Here is a 19,557-nt window from a genome sequence, read left to right as displayed (position 1 = left end):
AGCCCTCTCCCTAAGAACCAGGCGTAAAAACAAAGTTCCCACGTGGAGGAGAAAAGGCCACTTTCCCATCAGCAGACAGGGGTGAGAAGACGGGTGCCGGCCCTGGAGAGCCACCTCTCCCTTCTGCTCTGTGCCATAGGGGGACCCCAGGCCTGAGGTCTCCGTCTCCCACCCCTCAGACATTTCCAGGCCTGAGTCAGGGCTCAGCTGCCTCCCCCTCCTCTCCCCGCTGGAAACAGAAGCTCCAGCGACTGTTTCTAACTCCTGAGTCCACTCAGCCATGTCCCCCTTGCAAAATCCTCCCCTCCCCGCACCCCCTGCACCCAGCCAGCCAATCCGCAGCCTGCAATCCTCGCCAGACCCATCTCCCAGGGCCACGGTGGGATAAAACCGGTCGGTGATGCCGGGCGGATGGGAACAAACTTCAGGAGGAGGAGAGACGCGGCCCAGGGCACCCTCGCAGGCGGAACCAGGCGGCGGGGCCTGCGGCAGGCCAGGTGCGGGAGAGAGGAGTGGGGCAAGAAGGAAGGGGGTCCCAAGAAGCAGGGCTGCTTCGTCGGTCCCTGTTTTATGGGTTGGGGCTGGCACAGCCGAGGAAGAGGGCCCCTGAGCTGGAGTTTGGGGTTTCCTGGGGGGCCTGCCAACTGGGATCCCGCAGACAGGCCGGCCTTAGCTAGGCCAGGCTGAGGTGACCCCACTTTGCCTAAAAATCCTCCCACTCTCCTGGCACATGGTGAAAGCCCAAAGGCAGGGCCTGCGAGAGAGTCCGAGGCGGCGGGCATCGAGTCTCATGACCCTCTCTCTGGGTCTGTGCAGCAGTGTGGCGGCGGGGACCAGCTTGAAGAAGCCCGGAGCCCTCGGCGGGTTGGAGCGACTCCCCAGCGATGCCTCACAACTCTATCAGATCCGGTAAGGATGCGGCCTGGCCAAGACCCTGAGTCCCGGTGCCGCCGCGCGCCCATGCGTGCGCTCCAGTCGGTGGGGCCTGGGAGGGTGGGCTCGGCGCCTGCGGAACCCACCCGTGCGGGGAAGCAACTGCGGCGCCTCGGGCCTGGCCCTCCGCGGGCTCCTGGCGGTTCTCGGGCCCTGGACCCTTCCTCCCACCCCTCGGCCCGGCAGAGCCGCCCTCCCCAGGCCTGTTTCTGTGGACAGCACAGAGCCAAGAGGAGCTCGGTGAGGGACACCAGGGCTGTCCTTCGTGCCAGCCCCCGCCTTGCAAGGCCGGTTTGGGGCGCCCTGCGGTCTCAGGCCCTGGGCTGCGCGGTGGTTGGACTTGCAGCGCTCCCTCCCCGGACCTCTGAGCCGGTGTTCCGGGGCGCGCTCAGTCCCTGCCGGTGGCTCCCCCCGCGGACCCGCCAATCCCCCGCACCCTTCGAGCCAACCGGGAAAGGAACCTGGGGCCTGGGGCAGGCAGAGCACTAGAGCGCCCTCGGACTCCTCGCCGAGCACTCGGCCGCGAGGGCTGCGCTGCCCGCGGGGCCGACCCGCCTCCGCGCCCGCGCCGGGGCGCCAGGGCCTCCAGACGCTCTCGGAGTGCCCAGCGGCCGTAGCGCCCTCTCTCCCCGCACCCCCAGTTGGGGTCGGGACTGGTCCGCAGGGTGGACACGGGACTCGAGCGAGTGCGGGCAGCGGGCGGAGGCGCGGCGCGGCCGGCGGTGATGGATAGAACACAGCCCGCCACCGGGAAAGCGATTTATGGGGCCAGGGCGCGGCAGTATCGATTCCGGCCGGCGATGTGAGAGGAAATCAATATTTCAGATGGATTCTAGGCGAATATGAAGTCCCGTTCGGCACACGGGACATTTGTTATAATAAAGAGGGTCAGCGCGGGCGCGGGCGCGGCGGTGATCTCTATTTAGCCCAGCGCGCGGCGCAGCCTGGAGTCGCCGGGCGCGGGGAAGCCCCCGGGATGCCGGCAGGTTTCCCGCCCCGGTTCGCTCCAGGGCCGGAGACAGAGTCCTCAAGATGCTCTCATCCCGCCTTCGGTCCTCGGCGGAGAACGCCCTCCACGGCCCCGCGGCCCGTGCGGGAGCCTCAGGGAGGCGAGCAGGCGGCCCTTCCCGGCGCGGCGAGGTCAGCGAGCCCGGGGCCCCGGGGAGCCGCCCGGCACCCCTCACCAGTCGCTTCTGGCGCCGGGCGCGCTCCTAGGCCACGTTCTGAGACCAGTTTCAGCCCCTTCTCCCCACCAGACCCGGCCTGCGCGGGGTGACGCCCTGCCCCGGCTCAGGAGGTCTCGGGCCGGCCCGCGGCGCGCGACCCTGCTCCGGCTGCGCTTTTCCGCTCGGCTCCGCGCTTGGCCTCGCTCTCCCACCCCACTTCCCCTGACTGTTCGCGCGGCGGTGGGAGAAGTGGGTGCTCTCGGACCTCGGGATGACCGGGCTGGGCCGGACCTTCCCATCTGACGCTGCCCGAAAAATAAGGCGGTGGCACGGCCCTCGGATTGGCTTGATTTTGCTTTCGATATTTGCTTCCTAGAAGCGTTCGTTAGAGTAAGTGGCAGTTAAAGAAGGAAAGAAAAAAAATATTTTTACTTTATTTTTCGTCAGCAGCAGCTTAGAAGAAAAAGCGCGGCTTTCCCAGCACCTCGAAGCAAATCGCCCCTTGGGGGAGGGAGCCGCCGCCCGGGCTGGAGGGAGTTTCTGTCCGCAGGGGAAGAAATCCACGAAATAAAGAGGGAAGAGGATGAGACTTCCTCCTTCGGTTTAGCTGAGTGTTCATGCACCAGAAGGGAAGTGCGTGGACCTCGGCTCAGCTGGTTCAAGGCCGTCTCGGTTTCTGCCCGGGGCGGGGGTTGGTCAGTCACCTGCCGCCGCCGCCTGATTTACAGCGAAATTCATAAGCCTCTTATTTTTATCAACTCGTTCTCTCTAAAGTTTTAAGGTCCCCCCCCTTCCTTGGGCACCCCACCCCAGCCCCCATTTAGAAGCTGCCCCCGGAGCGGAAGGCCGGCGGCTTTCGCGGGAGCGAGGCAGGCCGAGCGCGCTGCCAGCGACGCCGCAGGTGGAGGCTCCGCGCGCCCCGCGGCCGGCCCCGGGGAGCCCCCGCCCCACTATTCTGGAGGGATGGCTCACGCTGTCAGCTACGGGTTGAACGTTCCCTAACGTTCGGTAAAATCCGCTCGCACCTTTGTTGCATCAGGGAAAAAATCCTTCGAAGCAAAAACATTACCAAATTTCAAAGACATGTGTAGTGATAATGCCAAACAAAATGTTAAAACGTTAACTGTTAATGAGGAAAAAAAATTAGAAGTGAGCAGGTTGGCATTAAAAGTTTCTTGAAATAACTTACCACAACCCCCTCCCCCCAGCTCCTGAAAATAGGTTATTCAAGGGGTAAAATAAGACTTAAGAGGAGAAAGGATGCCTCTGATTCCCGGATCTGAGACCTAAGAGCCATTCCCTCCTCTTGGGTATAAAAAAGGAGGAATGGGCTTAAGTGCATTCGGGAAGGACCTTTTCTTCCCTGTTTCTTGCCTGGGTTGGAAATCAGGTCTTCCGGGGCCGGGAAACAGTGGTGAGGCACACAGAAGAGGCACTGGGGTTCTTCATTCACCTTTGTTTCAAGATGGGCCGTCCTCCCCCTCCTCAAGGAAAGTTAATTAGGAGATAATTTAGCTACCTTGTGAATTAGTTTTAAGATGAGTATCTTTTCAAGCTTTGTCACTTTAATTGCCCCACTGATTGATAAGAAGTAATTATTTCTAATTGACACTTTTTGATGTCTATTGGAAGTATTTATTTGGGAATTTTTTGGAAGTAGAAGGACAGTTAATTAATTTTATCAGTGTATACCCCAAGGAGCTCTGCCTAATTTTGCTGAAGAGGACAAAGGAAATGAAGGAAAACAAAACAAAAATCAATCTCATGGAATTTTAATTATTAAGAGATACTTTTATTCAAAGGAGAGCCTCTACTAATATAATGTCACAACTTTCTGTTATACTGCCTCAAATCTCTCATTTTAATGAAGTACATGTTTTATGAGTATACTTTTTCCCATTGATTTACTCACAATCTCTTAATCTGCCAACTTCATTTTGGAGCAGATTATTTTGAATTGTAATTAATTTTTATGAAAATAAAATGAAAAGAATTCTGTATGCTCAGAATAAACAGAACCATTATTGTAAGAACTAATTGTAAGAAAAATTTACTAATAGTCATCCTTGTTCTGTAATTATTGATGGAGTTGGGTATAAAGGTGAAACTTTACTTTTGGTAACATGCTGGTTCATGACGAAAACTCGGAGTAAACAGTTTAATCATTCACGTCCTCCAGAACATTTTACTGTGAGTTAAGAAGGAGGGAAAGAATAAAGAGAAAAAGAAAGACACTGAAAGGAGGCAGTGGGGGGGGGGGGCAGAGAAAAGGTGGCTGAAGAGAGAATAAAATGAAAGAAATTATTTAATAAACCAAGGTAGCTAGGTGAATGAAACCTTTGCCATTCAATAAGAGAAAATCACAGTCCTGCTCTAAATCACGTTCTCTTGACTACTAAATCTCTACCATAGCTCCTAATCACCTCTTAACCACCACCTGAAACACCCCCTCCCCACTTTTCTATGTATAAAAAGAGGCAGGGTCTTTTAGGAGCCAGCTGGTCAGGATCTTAGGTTCCTCAGTGGCAAAGTCTTGTTTTGGCATCCATGAAAAGTAGGCAAGAAAATGCACTTTGTACCCTGGGGACTTAAAAGGAGATGTGAGTGGTATTTATTTTTATTATTAAAGCCCCTGAGATCTCCAACCCTAGTTGTGTTTGCACAATCTTTACATAGTCTTGTGACTCACTGACAGGGAAATGTGTCCACCTGAACCAAGAGTGGAGACACACATGGACACGCTCATACACACATGCGATGAGAGAAGCACAACCAGACAAGACGCACTCCTGTCAGGTTAATTTCAGCCAGTGTCTTTTTCAATCATTTAAGTGTAAAATTTTGTCTGCGTCTAATGATTTTTCTCCAGATTACGTGAAGCTGCAAGAATGAGGAAACGTTTTAAATGAAAAAGAAATTTAAGACTTACAAACAGCAGATAATATCACATACCAACCTCACTATTAGTGAAACTGGAAAAAATATATAAATAATGCAAAAAAAAAAATCAGCAAGGGAGGATTTAGTGATGGAAAATTCCCCTGCAATTAAATGAAATGGTAATTCAGTCAGGATATGCCTGAATGAATTTGCATTTATTAATTAGTTCACCAAAAAAAAAAAAAAAAAAATTGGGGGGAGTTTAAAGTGAATATTTTAGATAGGAAAAGTTCTTCAAATGTTCATATCACATTATGTAGTTATCACATTCTATTTGTGAAAAATTCCAATTCTCTCCCTAGCCAGTTTCAATTACACACAGAGGGCTTGGGGGCAAAGAAGAGGAGCCACCTTTAGACCAGAGAGAATGATGCTGGGTCTCTCCTTCTCTTGAGGCATTTCCAAGCATGGAAAAGGGGTCTCCACTGGGTGGCGGGTGGGGAGCCCACTTTGTGGCTCTGCGGCCTGGGCTGCTCGGCGTCCCCACCCTGTTATCTCAGCCAGGAGCTTGCTGGGTCCACCGGTACATGGACCGTTTACTTTCTCTCACCACAGTGGGTCTGTCTGCAGTTGTGTCTCAAACTGCTCTATTTATCAATCCAAGAGGAACCGAGCCTCAGTTGAGCTGAGAAAGCTTTGAGCTCCATTGTTCTGAGCACAGAATGAGCGAAAACATAAAAAGGGGCTCTTTTGGGAGCAGGGCGTGGAGGCGTTCTCCTGGCAAATGTGCAAGTTGCTGTGTCCGACATGGTGCCCTGTGTTGCTCTTCCAGGGGGCGTATGGAGAGCGCAGGCCAGGGGTCTCTGGCTCCTGAAGACCCCACCCCAGGAGGGCAGGGGTGCCCACTCTACTTTAGTTCAGGGAGTGGCCTTTTGACAGGCTCTCGGGGGCTCATAACCATTTTCCCAGCTCCAGAGGTAGTGGACTGAGGAAGACTAGCCCCATGGCTGGCTGGAAGCTTCTCCAGACCGCTCTCTCAGCCAGTGGGGGCCGGCTAAACAACGTCCTCTTATAAGGCACCAAAATTCTTCGTGGAAAGTATTCCACTATAAAACCCCACTTCGTGTCGTTAAATCTGGACATCTCCTTGGCCGGAAGTCCTTCCTCAGGAAGGGGCCTGAGTAGAAACCAGGGTCTCCTTCAGAGGCAGGAGCCTGGCGTCCTGGGCTCCACCCTGTGCTTATTCCCGAGGCCAACCAAGGGAAGTCTTTGCTGAGGTTCAACCTGTTCCATAGCTAGAAAGAGATTTTTATTTTAAGGTCTCCATTTTCATTGTGGACAGCAGCTGCCGGGTTCTGCATTGGTTCTCTGAAGAAACCTGTCTTCGGTTTGAGCAGAGAGAGAAGAAACATTCCTTCCTTCCCTTCTCCCCCTCCTTCAGCCACAGTGCTCACAGGTTTTCCCAAGTGGCCTTCGCGTGCCCTGGGCAGTCAGTGCTAATGGGCCTGCAGGGACACGCTGTCCTGCCAGCCCAGCAGAAAGGCTCGTGGAGCTGGTTTGGTGACGCAGCTGAGCGAGAAACGGCTTAATCAGCTATCAGCACATGAGCTGTGTGTTTGCACGCTCAGGTCCCTCTGTGTGTGTCGTGGGATAAACTTGGGGAGCGTGAGGCATCGAGAGGGTGAGGGGCGACAGGGCCCGGCCCGGCGTCTCTCCCTCCCTGGAACCCCTCCCCGGGCGCAGGAGGTGCTGAGCCCCGGAGGCTTTGCACTTGACCTGAACCTCGCCACTTACGGCGTGACCTCAGGCCAGCCGTTTGTCTCTCGGGCTGGAATTTCCTCATCTGTCTTCACCACGTGAAAGCTGCGCAGCTTCCAGGGGGTGACACAGGGAACGCCGCCTCCCCAGCTGCTCGGCTCCCGTCCAGCCCCGTGTCCTGTCGGCTCCCGCTCTCTGTCCCCAGTGTCAGCCTCCGAGAATCTCCAGGGCAAATTCCCAAGTGGTGCCAGTGAAGCTCTCGGTGAGTAACTTGAAACCCAGAGCTGAAACTTTGTTCCGGTTAAAACTGAGACTTCCACGTGGGTGTCTTGATAGCCTCTGGGGGTTGGCGGGATCGAGGGAACGGGGACGCGGGAGATGCTGCGTGGAGCACTGCGGCCTTTGTCAGCTGTTACTGTGTCTCCACAGAGGCGCTTGGCTTCATTTTACAGAAGTCGGAGTCCCGGTGAGCATCAGGCTTGGGATGGAGCCGGCTGTCACTGGACTTTACGTGGGAATCCAGGATGTTCTAGGGTTTTAGTGGGTTGGTCCTCGCGGAAAGGCAAGCTAACGTGGGTGTGCACACCTGAGACGGGGTGGCAGGAAGACTTGTCCCTGGATTAATTAACTCAGAAACACACATTTACTTTAAAAAATAAAACATCCACGATTCCTCTGTGCCATCATCACCTTTCCCCTTCTTGCCCCCCACCACCTGATTATAGTCCCACGTTTTCCCACTTTGTGCAATCATAGTTGAGTTTGGCGATGGCGAACCCTGGTTGGCATCTACGTCTCTCAGCTGTGCAGCAGCAGCTTGCCGACTGGAGGCCATGTTGCTCTTTGGCTCCACGGAGATTTGCTCTCGGGACTTCTAGAGATGGAGGCGGCAGGAACAGGGCCACTTCCTGGCTTGTCCTCAGGGCCGAGCTCGGTGGACTCGAGGTGGGAATGAGGAGGGAAGGCCCCGGGGAGGGCGGAGCGCTGGAGCTGAGGAAGGAACCAGCCGGAACCTGAGGGCTGAGCAAGGTGAGAGGCACCTCCTCAGGGCAGAGAGCAGAATCTTGGAATGAAACCAGGAGAGGGAAGCAATCAGACAAAACAATTCAGTGGAGGCACGAGGACTGAAAACAACAACCCGGACAGTCAGCAGGCGGGACCAAGGGCATTTATCTTGGGCAGCCACCATGGCACAACCACGTCGCCCACGAGAGATCAACTCCACGAGGTCTTCTTGACGCTGGCTGACGACCCTGGAGCCTTTGCTCTCCCCGAAGGAGCACGTGAGCTGGGGTGGGGATCTGCCTGGTTCCACGGCTGCTGGCACTGGGGCTCCGGGTCGGGGCTGCTGGCCAGTGCTCGGCAGAGGCAGAGCTGCAGGACAAAGGCCGTGGACACACAGCCTCTTCTGCCAAGGCAAAACGCTTGGCGGCCATCTCCGGGCTGTAGGCAGGGAGTCCCCTCCAGGGCCCCCATTCCAGGAAGATGCTGCTCCTCTCCTGGTGACCGTGGGGCTGTCTGGGCAGGGCCCCAGGCCTCAGGGCTCCCTCTCCAGTCCTGCCACAGTGACATAGCTGCTGTCCTTCCCTCGGGCTGGAAGCTGTCTGTCCATCTCCTGGGAGAGGAGAGGCTGAGAGCACATCGTGCCTCAGCCACGCCACTCTGGCCCGCAGCTCCCTGGAAGTCACTCTCTGTACCAGGCGGCACAGACACAATTACGCGTCGCCTGATTTCATTTCTATTTTTGTGGCAAGTCTTGCAGTCTTCTTTGGGTGGAGGCCATTTGTCTCTTCGGGGCCTCAGCTTCTCAGCCAGAGCCTCTCTCCACATTCTGCTCCCGAGTACGCTGACATCCACCATCCTGCGGCCGAGCAGAGGCCCCACCAGAACCAGGGGACAGCGTGGGGCACAGTGGGGCCTGGTGGGGCCCGCTGGGCTGTGGAGGTGCAGCAAGGGCTGAGCCAGGGCTGGGCAAGTGAGAGGGGGCCCCCTCACCTGCTTGGGACTGCCAAGCCCAGTGAGGGCTGTGATGAAGCCCAAATGCCATGTGCACACACACACACACACACACACACACACGTGCACGTGCACATGTAAACACACACGCTCACATCATACACACATGCACACATATGCATGCACACGCACGCACTTGCAGACTCACACGCACATGTGCACACTTACACACACTATGTACATACACACATGCACACACATGCAAATGCACACATGCACACTTACACACATACACACATATACACACAGCACATGCACACACGTGTACAGACTGGCACTCACACATGCATGTACACACAATGTGCACATGCACATATGCACGTATGCACATGTTGTGTACACACTTCCACACAAACAGTATATGCACACTTACACTCTTGCAATGCAAACACATGCGCATGTGCATTCACACATAAACATTCGTACACACGTGTACACACCTGCACGTGTGCACTCATACACTCATACACACACATGCACACACACTCCCTCGGTGCAAGCTGAAAGGAGGCTGCCCCTCTCATGCTCACACAGTGCAGGATTGGCACTGAGTGAGCGAGGCCTCCTGAAAGTTGTGCCCCAGACGCTGGTGGTCCTCGCCTGGTCTGCACACACACACACATCCAGCCACATGCACACACACACACACACACACACACACTGCACTCCCTGTTGCACAGGCAGACATGCCAGGGGAAAGCCTGTACTGAGGCACGCCCATGTGCAGGCGGCCCTGGGCTGCAGGTGCTGGGAGAAGGCCCCACCCTCAGGCACCCAGAGGGGCACACCTGTGAGATGACAGGTGCGGCTGGTGAGCCCTGACTGGGGCTTTGAGCAGCCCTGGGAGAGAAAGTGGGGCCCTGTTACCCGGGGCTGGCCCTGCAGGTGGGGCAGGCTCAGCATGAAATCTGCAGCTGACGGGACATCCCCCCGGCTCCTGAGGCCCACGGGTTGGTTTGCGGCATGAGGGAGGGCACCCAGGGCCCAGCCCCCACCCCAGGCTGTGGGGCACGAGGGGTGGGGGGTCCCTGGAGGGAACGTTGGGTCCAGCATTCTCGTCCGCAGGGAGCTCAGGGACAAGCAGGTTGTCGAGCCCCTGGGGTTCGTGGTGGCCCTTCCCCACGGGGTGACAGCAGCAGGACTTGCCCATCCCGGGTCTTCTCCAGGGTTCTGCCCCCGACACCCCTCAACCTGCCCCACTGCCCGAAGAATAGCTACGTCCCGACCACTGGAGGGAACACGTGGAAGTGGAGAGCGGTGTCCCGGCTTGCGGGAGGGTCTGCAGGAACTGTATTTCTCGTTATCACACACGACGCAGTGTCATCGTGACGATTTCATTCCTTCAATCAACAAGTATTTGTATAACTGTCACAAATCGGTGACCCTCAAACAGCATTTCCCTGCCGGGTGGCAGAGGCACTGGTTACCACAGCAAAGCAGGGAAAGGACACGTGTGGACAACAAGCCTTCGATTCTGAATGCTGCCCTGTAAGTTCTCCTGTGCAGTGGGAACCACCCCACATTCTCCTCGGAATCCAGGGTCCTGTCCGGCAGCCTGCAGCACCTGTCTGCGGTGCTCTGTGCCGTGGCCTCCGGCTGCCCGGTGTCCCTGCGAGGGTCTGAGGCCACGTCGTGGCCGGAGCTCCCAGGCTGGAGGATCCCCGCCTCTGTCAGAGGCAGCCCCAGCTCTTCCCCACACCCTCTGAGGCCCCGGGCCACCTCTCACTGTCGCTTCTCCTGACACAGTCCCGGCGCTCCTGGCACGTGGGGTCCGCCATCCCTCCACACACCACCATCGCACGTGGGCTGCGCTCCCTGGGTCTCATCCTCTGCTGCCCTGGGGCTCCCCACCCCAAGATTCCCTCTGGGGGGCCCATCGCCCCTGAAGTCCCGTTGCAGCCACCCAGGGACATCACAGTTCATCCGGTCCCTTGGGAGACCAGTTTCGATCCCGTCCTGGGAGGTTTCCGTTCCCAGCGCTCTGCAGTCGGGCGGTGACCCTGTCCTCGCCTTCCAGTCTTGTCTTTCCCAAATGGGCGCCCAGGCTGGGGCCTGTGCTTGAGCCCCTCGCAGCTGACGGGAGCTCGTCAAGAAGCGTCTCGCAGCCCTTCTCGGCCGACGCCAGCATGTCCCTCAGCCCCGGTCACTGGAGCTGTGACCCGAGCCCCACACCACTTCAAAAGCACGAAGCTCCTGCACGGTGAGGGCGCCGGGGTGCTGGTGCTCAAGAGGCGCGGCCCCCACCTTCACCTGAGGCTCCGGGGATAGAGGAAGGAAAACCAGACTCTCAGCCAGAGTTGACAAGAGCAAGGACATGCTTCAGTCAGGTGGACACGACCCGCGGAGCAAGGGGGAGGCTGGCGCTCTGGCCTGCTTGGAGCCGTGAGGGGCTTTGACAAGCCGTGTGGGGTGGTGGGTGCTAACCTGCTGTCAGAAAACCTGGGTCAGGTGCACTCAATACTCGTATTTTGGGGCATTTTACCAAATTGTGCATGAAATATCCATCCAGCACCTCGAGTTTGCACTTCCGTTGTCAGTTTTCACCCGTAAATATATGTGTTTGTTTATTGAGCCCTTATTTTCCCTCCTTGGGCTTTGTGGTGTTTTTAGCAACTGGAACGGCTGTGGTTGCTAGATTATTCACCTTGTCAGAATGCTCTGATTTCTCTCTTGGCCCTGTTCCAGAGAATCTCAGCCTGGTTATTTTCCAAAATAAATTTAGTTTCCTGCTTGCACTTCCTTTTAATCCAAATATTGACATTCACCTGCAGCCCAGCGGCTGGTGGGCAGCCCAGGAGGAGTCTGCTCCGGGCCCGCTTGCCTCCCCTCCCCATCCCCCACCACTTCCGGGTGCAGACCCCGCTGTCCGGCCCCTCCCCACGCAGTGGCTCTGCCCATGCTCCATCTCCTTGCCGCGATGCCCTCTGAGACCCTTATTGGGGTTGTTCTGGATGGCTTCCCACTGCACCCTTTGCCATTCCGTCGTTTGGCACTTAGAATCTGCTACTCAGAAATGCCATTTATCTTTTTACATTGACAGCCCACCTCTGAGCTAGACAAAAGTAAGAACCCTCTTAGAGCTGCCTATATCCCCAGCACCTTATGCAAAATCTCATATGGAGCGAGGGTGTCACAAATGCTGGGGAAGGTACACCTATTGCTTTACTAGTTGACCTAACTTGTATGTTTGAGTTTTGTGTATGAAGCTTTGTCAACGTCAAGGACACTGGTTCTTTCCAATGCTATTGCTATAATTACTCTTATTTTTAAAATAATAATTGGCCATAGGGGACAGAGAAGCAGGAACACAGCCTTTTAGGGACACTGGTGCTACCCCATGGGGACACAAGGTCCTGTGCCCAGAAGCAGGTGGTGAGGCTGGGGCAGCAGCGGCCCCTGAAAAGAGCAAACGCCGGTAGGCCCGGGCGATTCTGTCCCCACAGGTCGGACACCCGCTTGGCAGGTGTTCGTCAGATTCAGGATCAGAGCATTTGTGAGGACCAGCAGCTACGAGATTCTGTAGGCTGGGAATGAAACTCCCCAAATGACATTTGACACCTGGTAGTATATACTAGGTACTTAATAAATATTTGCTCAATGTATTTTTCTCTTTAAAGGAGTGTTTCTCGAGCATGGCCTGTAGAACAGATCAGCTCTCCTGGGCCCTGGAATGTGCCCCCTTCATGGGCCCCTCAGCTGGTTGTTTTGTGGATGAGCATTTGTGAGCCACTGATGGAGGGTCAGCTGCCTGGAGGCCTCCGGGTGGTGGAGTCTGTCCTGCAGCTCCCTGAGGGACCCTCTTCCCATGTGGCCTCCTCCTGGGTCTGCGCCCAATGGGCTGTGCACAAACCTTGCAACATACCAAGACTGTGTCATTCTCTATGACATGAGGCTCATGCCAGCCCCACCCATCTCATAAGGCTGTGAAATTGAACTGACCCCACAAATCACTTATCTGAGTTAATTACCCACCTTTCAACTGGATCCAGGGTCAGGAAGTTCTTGGAAGGAGGAGAACGTGTAGCTTTGCTCTGTGTGGGTTGGTGAGAAGCCCCTGGCAGGGCCGGAGTGGGCTGTGCCTGCTTGGGGGCTCGGCTCTGTCAACGCTTTGATGCTTTGGTGGAAGGACCAAGGACAGGGACCTAGAGAAGCTGGTGCACTTAGGGGCTCAGATGTTACAAAGCATCTGGTGCAGGCTTTGGAAAAGTGGTTTTGCTCTCTGCCTGCCTCATTCTGAAGAGACACTTGGGGGTGAAGCCTGGCGGGCAGCCAAATATCCCACTGATGTAGGCTGGTCTTGGGGGCGTCCCCAAGCCTGCCGAGCCCTGACCGTCAGTCCAAAGGCAGAAGCCCAGGCTGGGGTGGACAGAGAGGAGGGGAAAAGTGACATGTGTCTGCCAGACCTTCTCCTGCTGCATCCCCATCCCCCAGTGCCCCCACAGAGGAGGGGAATCTTGGCTTCCCACATGCAAAATATGCAAAAGGGGCTTCCCCTCTGGGTTCAACACTTAGTAAAATTGACGAGGAAACAGCTGATACGAGAAGCAAAACTCTCAGGATGTGCTTGGGGTCAGACCCGTTCCTCCTTGGCCCTCCACCGTCTGCCCAGGCGGCTCGGCCATCCCCTGGGAGAACTCGCGTGCTGGCCCCGGCTCTACCTCGTTCCCCGGCCGGGCACCTCCCAGCAGCCTTGCAGCTCTGCCGGCCTCCCAGCGGGGCCACCCCAGGGTCCTGCAGCCGGCGGGAGGCTCGCCCTCACTCCTGCAGCTCCCGGGGCCCCTGGGAGCTCCCTCTGCACCCCCAAGGCCTAGGGACTCTCCCAGAGGCATGGGATTAGGCCTGAAAGAGCCTCAAAGATCGTCTGCTCCCCCGAGCCAGGTGGGGAAACTGAGGCTGGCAGGCAAGGTCACGGAGTGACTCTGCGCCTCGCCTCCCTCTCCCGCAGGCTGCGTCTGCCGAGTGTGATCCCCTTCGCTGGGGGTGAGGTCTGGCAGCCAGGTGCAGACAGGTGTGGGGACCACAGCGCTCCGCTTTGTCACAGTGTTGCTTGGTGTGTCAGGCTGGGAAAAGTGGTTCTTCATTTGTTCCCATCTGTTTCACACCTCAGGACGGCCAGGTCCCCTGCAGGGCTCCCACCCAGAGAGCTCCACACCTCACCCGGGCACACACAGTCACACCAGACACAGCCAGACACACCCAGTCACACACAGTCACACAGTCACACCAGACACATAGTCACACCAGGCACACAGCATCACACACAGTCACATCAGACACAGCCAGACACAGAGTGTCACACCCAGTCACACAGTCACACCAGACACAGAACATCACACACACTCACACCAGACTGCGGTCGCAGTTGAGTTGTCTGGGGGGGGGGCGGCCGGTTGCTGAACCCTCGGCTCTCGGCGTTGCTCGGAGGGTACCGGCGGCGGGGGCTCTTTCCTGGAGGCGAGGGCGAGGCGGGGGACTGGGCCCGGTCCCCGGCGGAGGCGTGCAAGGTGTGGAGGACGGCGAGAAGGAACAGGCAGGACACGGTTCTTTGAGGGTGAAGAAGCCAAGAGCGTTTATTAGGGGTGAGCACAGGTTATATAGGCTGGCATAGAGGGCGGGGGTTGTTACAAGTCAATGCTGAGGGGATAAAGGCTAGGATTGGTTCTGAGAGGGTGCGGAGGTTAGGATTGGTTCTAAGAGAGCCCGGAGGTTGTTTGAAAAGGGGCGGGAGTTGCTCTGGCAATGGTGTCTGGCAACAATGTATGCGCACTGGTGGTGATGGGAGTTGCACTGGCAACGGGGAGTGTCCGGGCAAGATAAGGGGGTGGGGAAAAGGCGGTTCCCTCCGGCAGGCCTCTCCTAACAGTGGTATTTTGGGTGAGGAAATGGGGCCTGCCTCCGGCCTCACTTTCCCAGGCCCGGGGGGCTGTGAAGGGCGCTGTTCACCCGTACCCACTACCCTCCCCAGGGGTGGCCGATCCCCTGGCCCAGGCCCGCCAAGTCGAAGCACGTAATCAGTGTCCCGCACCAGACACAGCCAGACACAGAGTCACACCATCATACAGACACAGACAGACACACCCAATCCCATACAGACACAGCCAGATACACAGTGTCACACTCATACACACGCAGGCACAGATGCACACATAGTCACACCATCATACAGATACAGGCACACCCAGTCACACCCAGACACAGAGAGACGCAGATGCGCACACACACAGTCACAGACACACATAGACACAGCCTGTCACACACAGTCATACAAAACCAGTCATACACAGTCACCCACAGACACAGTCATACCAGACTCACACACAGAGCCACATACACAGAGACTCGGGTCACACACAAATACGCATAGTAACACACACGCACACCTACAAATACACAGGCTGTCACGCAGTCACACACACACACACACACACACATACACACAAATACACACACACCACCATAGGTTTCCACAGGGCTGTAGGGAGATCGAAAGAGATGGGGATGTGAATGGATTTAAAACTTTTAAGATTCTCTGACACATCAGAGATTTTTGATTTGCCAGGTTCTCAAGGGCAGAGGCTGTGTCTTGTGTTCCGAATCATACGCGGCCTGGAATATCAGACCAAGAGTGGGTGCTCACTGAACAGAAATCCAGTGAGCTGGAAATTACTTTAACACAGACCCACTTTTAAAGCAGCCTGAACCCCCATGGCATCTGCACAGTGATCTGCATGATGCTGGGCTCCTGGGTGCATTCAGCAGAGGCTGCCACACGCCTGCCCCATCCACAGCAGCCCCAGCACGTGATGCCAGGAAGCTCAGGGGGAGAAACCAAGAAAAGTGACTGCAGTGAACCTCCAGGAAGCACTGGACGCCACGTGCAGCCTCTGGCTGGAAGTCTTGTTCAATCAGTTGCCTGATGCTCTCAATCAGTGCTTGCTGACCGACTACTGAGTGGCATAAACTCTTGAGGAATCACAGAAGGAGCTCCTGACCATGCAGACTTGGGAGCACCTCCCGAAGAGGTTCCGACTGAGCCGAGCTGAGGAGGGACGTCTGAATTCCCCCGAGGGTTCCAACATCTGTCCAGTGCTGGGAAGCTCCGCTGTCCTCCGGACCAGGAGGTCGCCAGGAAGGGGAAAAGCCCGTACCCAAATGCACAGGGGCAGTGAGGGAGGCCTCCTGGGTGTCCGTGGGGGAGCAGGGCAGCCAAAGTTCTTGAGTGTGGGCCTGGGTGGCTTCTCTCCTAGGGGCGGGAAGGGCCAAGGTGCAGGGTTTGGATTAGCCATCCTCAAAGTCACAGCCATAGAGAGGAGGCTTCTCGTCTCCAGGGGCTCTAGGGAGAGCTTGTCCTGCTTGGGATGGAGGAGAAATGGAGAAAGTGGCCCAACTGATATCCTTCATAGGGTCTAAGAAAGCTTGCAGAAGTCAGAACTCTGAGAGGCCCCAAAGGGCCCTGGGTGAGGGCCCCCTGGGCTCGGTGGCCTCCAAGGCTGCAGGTGGCCCTCAGGTGTCCCAGCTCCCCTGGCTGCAGAGGTGGCTCCTCGGGCTTCCAGATGGGCCTCGGCTCCAGCTGCGCTGTCGGGAGCTTGTGTCTGCCGACATTTGCAGCTGCCCCATCCCTGGAAACCTGCGCCCCGGGCCCTTCCTGGGATGGAGGTGACAGGGTGGATGTAGGGGTTGAGGGGCGGAGAGGACTCACACAGTGCAGCGACCACGTTAATAGAGAAGGGGCGGTGGACCATTAGGAAGACAAAGAAAATCATGCCTGAGCAATAGAAAGGGAGATCTAATATCAACTAGGGAAAAATAAATGGAGATTAGGGCAAACAAATTAGCTTTAATGGGTTCAACGCTAACGCAAGAATAGCGGTGGGGCTGAGGATGCCTGTGAGGGAAGATGGGATAAAGGACCTGAGCGGTGACGCAGCGACGACGATGCCGAGGCGGGGGGTACAGGGAGAGGAGGCGCTCAGCAAGGGGTGGAATCGAAAGCCAGCCAGGGATCGGAGGGACTGAGGACAGGAGTAAAAACCATGAGGAAGAAAGGCTGGGAAGAAGGCGGTGAGGCGGATGCCAGCTGAGGATGGAGAACAAACCATGTGCGAGGCGTGGGAGAAACCAAGGACTGGGGCTAGTCCTCCGGTGAGAGACAATCATAAATCCCAAACCAAACAGAAAGCTGGAGCAGATTGTGAAGTGGCTTTGGGGATGCTCCCGCCCTCGGCAGGCGGCGCAAAGACAAGTCAGCTCCTGAGGGAGGGGTGAGGCCCGGCGGCCGCAGTGGCGGGGACAGCCGGGCTGCACGGAGCCCTGGCCTCGGGCGGGCGGCCACTGTGTCTGCCTCTCAGTTCCTTGTCTGCAAAATGGGGACACAGTGCCGTCTCCTTCTGCCGGTTGTTCTGAGAATTGAGTGAAAAGGTGCATTTGAAGTGCTCTGCTCGGCTCAACGAGTGAGCTCCATAACATGCTGTTAGTGTTATTCCCAAGCACCGGACAGAGCCCCTCCTCCCCAACTCCTCCGCCTCCACCATTGGTGAAATCCGGGCCAAAGTCGGTTCCAGCCCAGGGGAGCCTCTGTATTACCTGGTGTCCGTCCCTCGGCGCTCGCCCTCCACCGTCTCACTGCGCCTCCCGAGGGAGCCGACTCGCCCTGCTGTCCAGGACCCTCTGAGTCCCCCAACGTCGGAGCCGGAGCCGGGAGCTGGGCTGGGCCTCGCCGTCCCAGGGCTCCATGACCGCGCTGGAGCCCGGAGACCCCACCAGGCCCAGCAATCAATGCAGCGCCCTCTGTGAGGGTCCGGGAGTGGGGAGGAGCTGGATCCCTTCCTGCCGCTCAGAGCGTTGCAGACGCTTGCCTCCGGGATGGTCCTTTTCTCATCACCAAGCCTTTTGGAAGCAGGAGCAGAGGCTGACCCAGGCACGAAGAGTGGCAAATGGGGCGCAGCAGGGGGCTCTGTCAGTTGCTGAGAAATAAATTAGTTAAATGAGAATCCAAGCTCCTCCTCCACTCCCCACGAGGGCAAGCACCCCCGGCCTTGACCTCCCGCGGCCCCGGACCCCATGGCTGACTTCCTGAGGGCTGCCTGTGCCCCAGGCCGTGTCGGGAGCGGAGCTCACAAGACACCGAGAAGGAGACGTGGAGAGAGGTGACGGCCAAGCTCGTGGAGGGAGTGAGAGGTGGGGCTGTCCCCAAGCTGCTCTCCCGCCCTCACCCCACTGCTTGCGCAGATGAAAACCGGCCAGTGCGTGAGCCGCCGCGGGGGCTCCCGGGCGGCCGGGATGCGGGGAGCTCTGTGACCCCCGGGACACAGTGCCAGGTCCGGGCCGCGGCCTCCCAGACCAGCGCACCCAGGTCTCCAGCAGAAGCTGCTGCGCCCTCGCACGGTGCCCTTGGCCTCCAGTGCGCACGGCGTTTCCTCGGGGCTCCCGCAGCTCCCCGAGCCCCGGGGGGATTCCCCGCATTAAAGCCTCTGCTGGGGTCCCTGGGGCGGTTTCTTTCCGACTGGACCCTGGCCGCTTGGTGCCGGAAGAGGACTGAGGAGCGGGACTCCAGGGCCGGTGTCCCATGTCCTCGGCCTCGAACGCCGAGCTGAGCTCCTTGCGTTTCCTCATCGACGTAAAATGGCAAAATAACGGTCACTCACAGGATGCGCCTGGAGGACAAAGACGCAGAACGGGGCTGCACTGCTGCGTTCCACTGAGCCCCACGAGTGCTGGCAAAACAGGCAGTCGCATTTAGCGTCAACATGGAAGGGCTGGCGTGAACACTGGCTCCTTCAGAAGCAAGACAAACCTCTCCTTTTCTGGGCTGTGACATCTGGACTCCCCGCTTTAAGCAACTCATATTTATGATGATGTGTTCATGGAAAACACACAATACTCCGTTTAAGGGAAAGAATGTGTGGAGTTTGCCAAGCCCTCTGTGGGCTGCCTCCCCTCCCTCCCCTCCCTCCCTCCTCCCTCCTTCCTTCTTTCCCTCCCTCCCTTTCCCTCCCTTTCCCTCCTTCCCTTTCCCTCCCTCCTCCCTCCCCTCCCTCCCCCTTGCTCCCCCTCCCCCTTTCCCCCTCCCCTCCCCTCCCTCCCTCCTCCCTCCCTCTCTTTCCCTCCCTCCCTCTCTTTCCCTCCCTCCCTCCTCCCCTCCCTCCCTCTCTCTTTCCTTCCTTCCCTCTCTCCCTCTCTCTTTCCCTCCTTCCATTAATTCATCCAGCATTTTTGGGGTGCCAACTCTGCACCAAGCATCACAGTAAACATCCAGGTCTCCAGGATGAGAAGCCGAGTCACCCTCAAGGAGTGCAGACGACCTGTGGGACACAGCGGCGAGGAGCCCCTGACTCTGCTCCGGGCAGTGGTGGGGACTGTGCCTGGCTTGTTCCCCAGGGAAGACGTCCGGGGGTGCGAGCCTCCCAGACTGACCCTCAAGGGGACAGGGGCGACTGTCCACTGCAGAAGAAGAGGAGGCAGCTCTGGGTGTGGGACCCCAAGTTCAGGCTCCGGCGGGGCGGGAAGGGAGCTGGGTCTCGGCGAGCATGCGCACTGGGTTTACGACTGGGACCAGGCCGCGGAGGTGGGGAGGTGCCTTGTCAGGGCTCCTGGCGTGGGGGTGGCAGGGGCGGGCCCGGGTTTGGGGTGTGCTGCTCTGCCACACGGGAGGCCGGGTCCACGGGACATTAACACCTGCTCACACGCCACCCAGAGAGCGCCCCCTTGACCGCCACCTCAGACTAGTTCCCTGTCTGGCCCACCTCATTCTTTACCACAGTACGTCGGCGTCTTGTTTCCCTCTCAGCACTGACCCCAAGCAGGA

The 19,557-nt window shown here is 57.3% G+C and overlaps 1 protein-coding gene across 11 annotated transcripts in view; it reads left to right on the top strand.

Moving 5' to 3' along the window:
- The first annotated feature begins 422 nt into the window (after positions 1-422).
- LOC119511976 (paired box protein Pax-8) overlaps positions 423-19,557 on the top strand; it is a 71,247-nt gene continuing 52,112 nt past the window's right edge. For 2 of the 11 annotated variants that reach the window (XM_037806435.1, XM_037806431.1), the window contains exon 1: positions 842-909. Coding sequence is in view for 1 of the 11 variants with exons in the window: in XM_037806439.1 (XP_037662367.1) it covers positions 885-909 (25 nt within the window). In the remaining 10 variants the exon portion in view is untranslated. Of the gene's footprint in view, positions 498-816; positions 910-19,557 lie in introns of those variants that run through there. The other 9 variants (XM_037806438.1, XM_037806440.1, XM_037806439.1 and 6 more) reach the window with 8 other exon arrangements.

The sequence above is a fragment of the Choloepus didactylus genome, chromosome 17 (genome assembly GCF_015220235.1).
Source record: "Choloepus didactylus isolate mChoDid1 chromosome 17, mChoDid1.pri, whole genome shotgun sequence".
Taxonomy (NCBI): Eukaryota; Metazoa; Chordata; class Mammalia; order Pilosa; family Megalonychidae; genus Choloepus; species Choloepus didactylus.
Note: the sequence above shows the minus strand (reverse complement) of the source record. Positions and strands in the feature narration are given on the sequence as shown.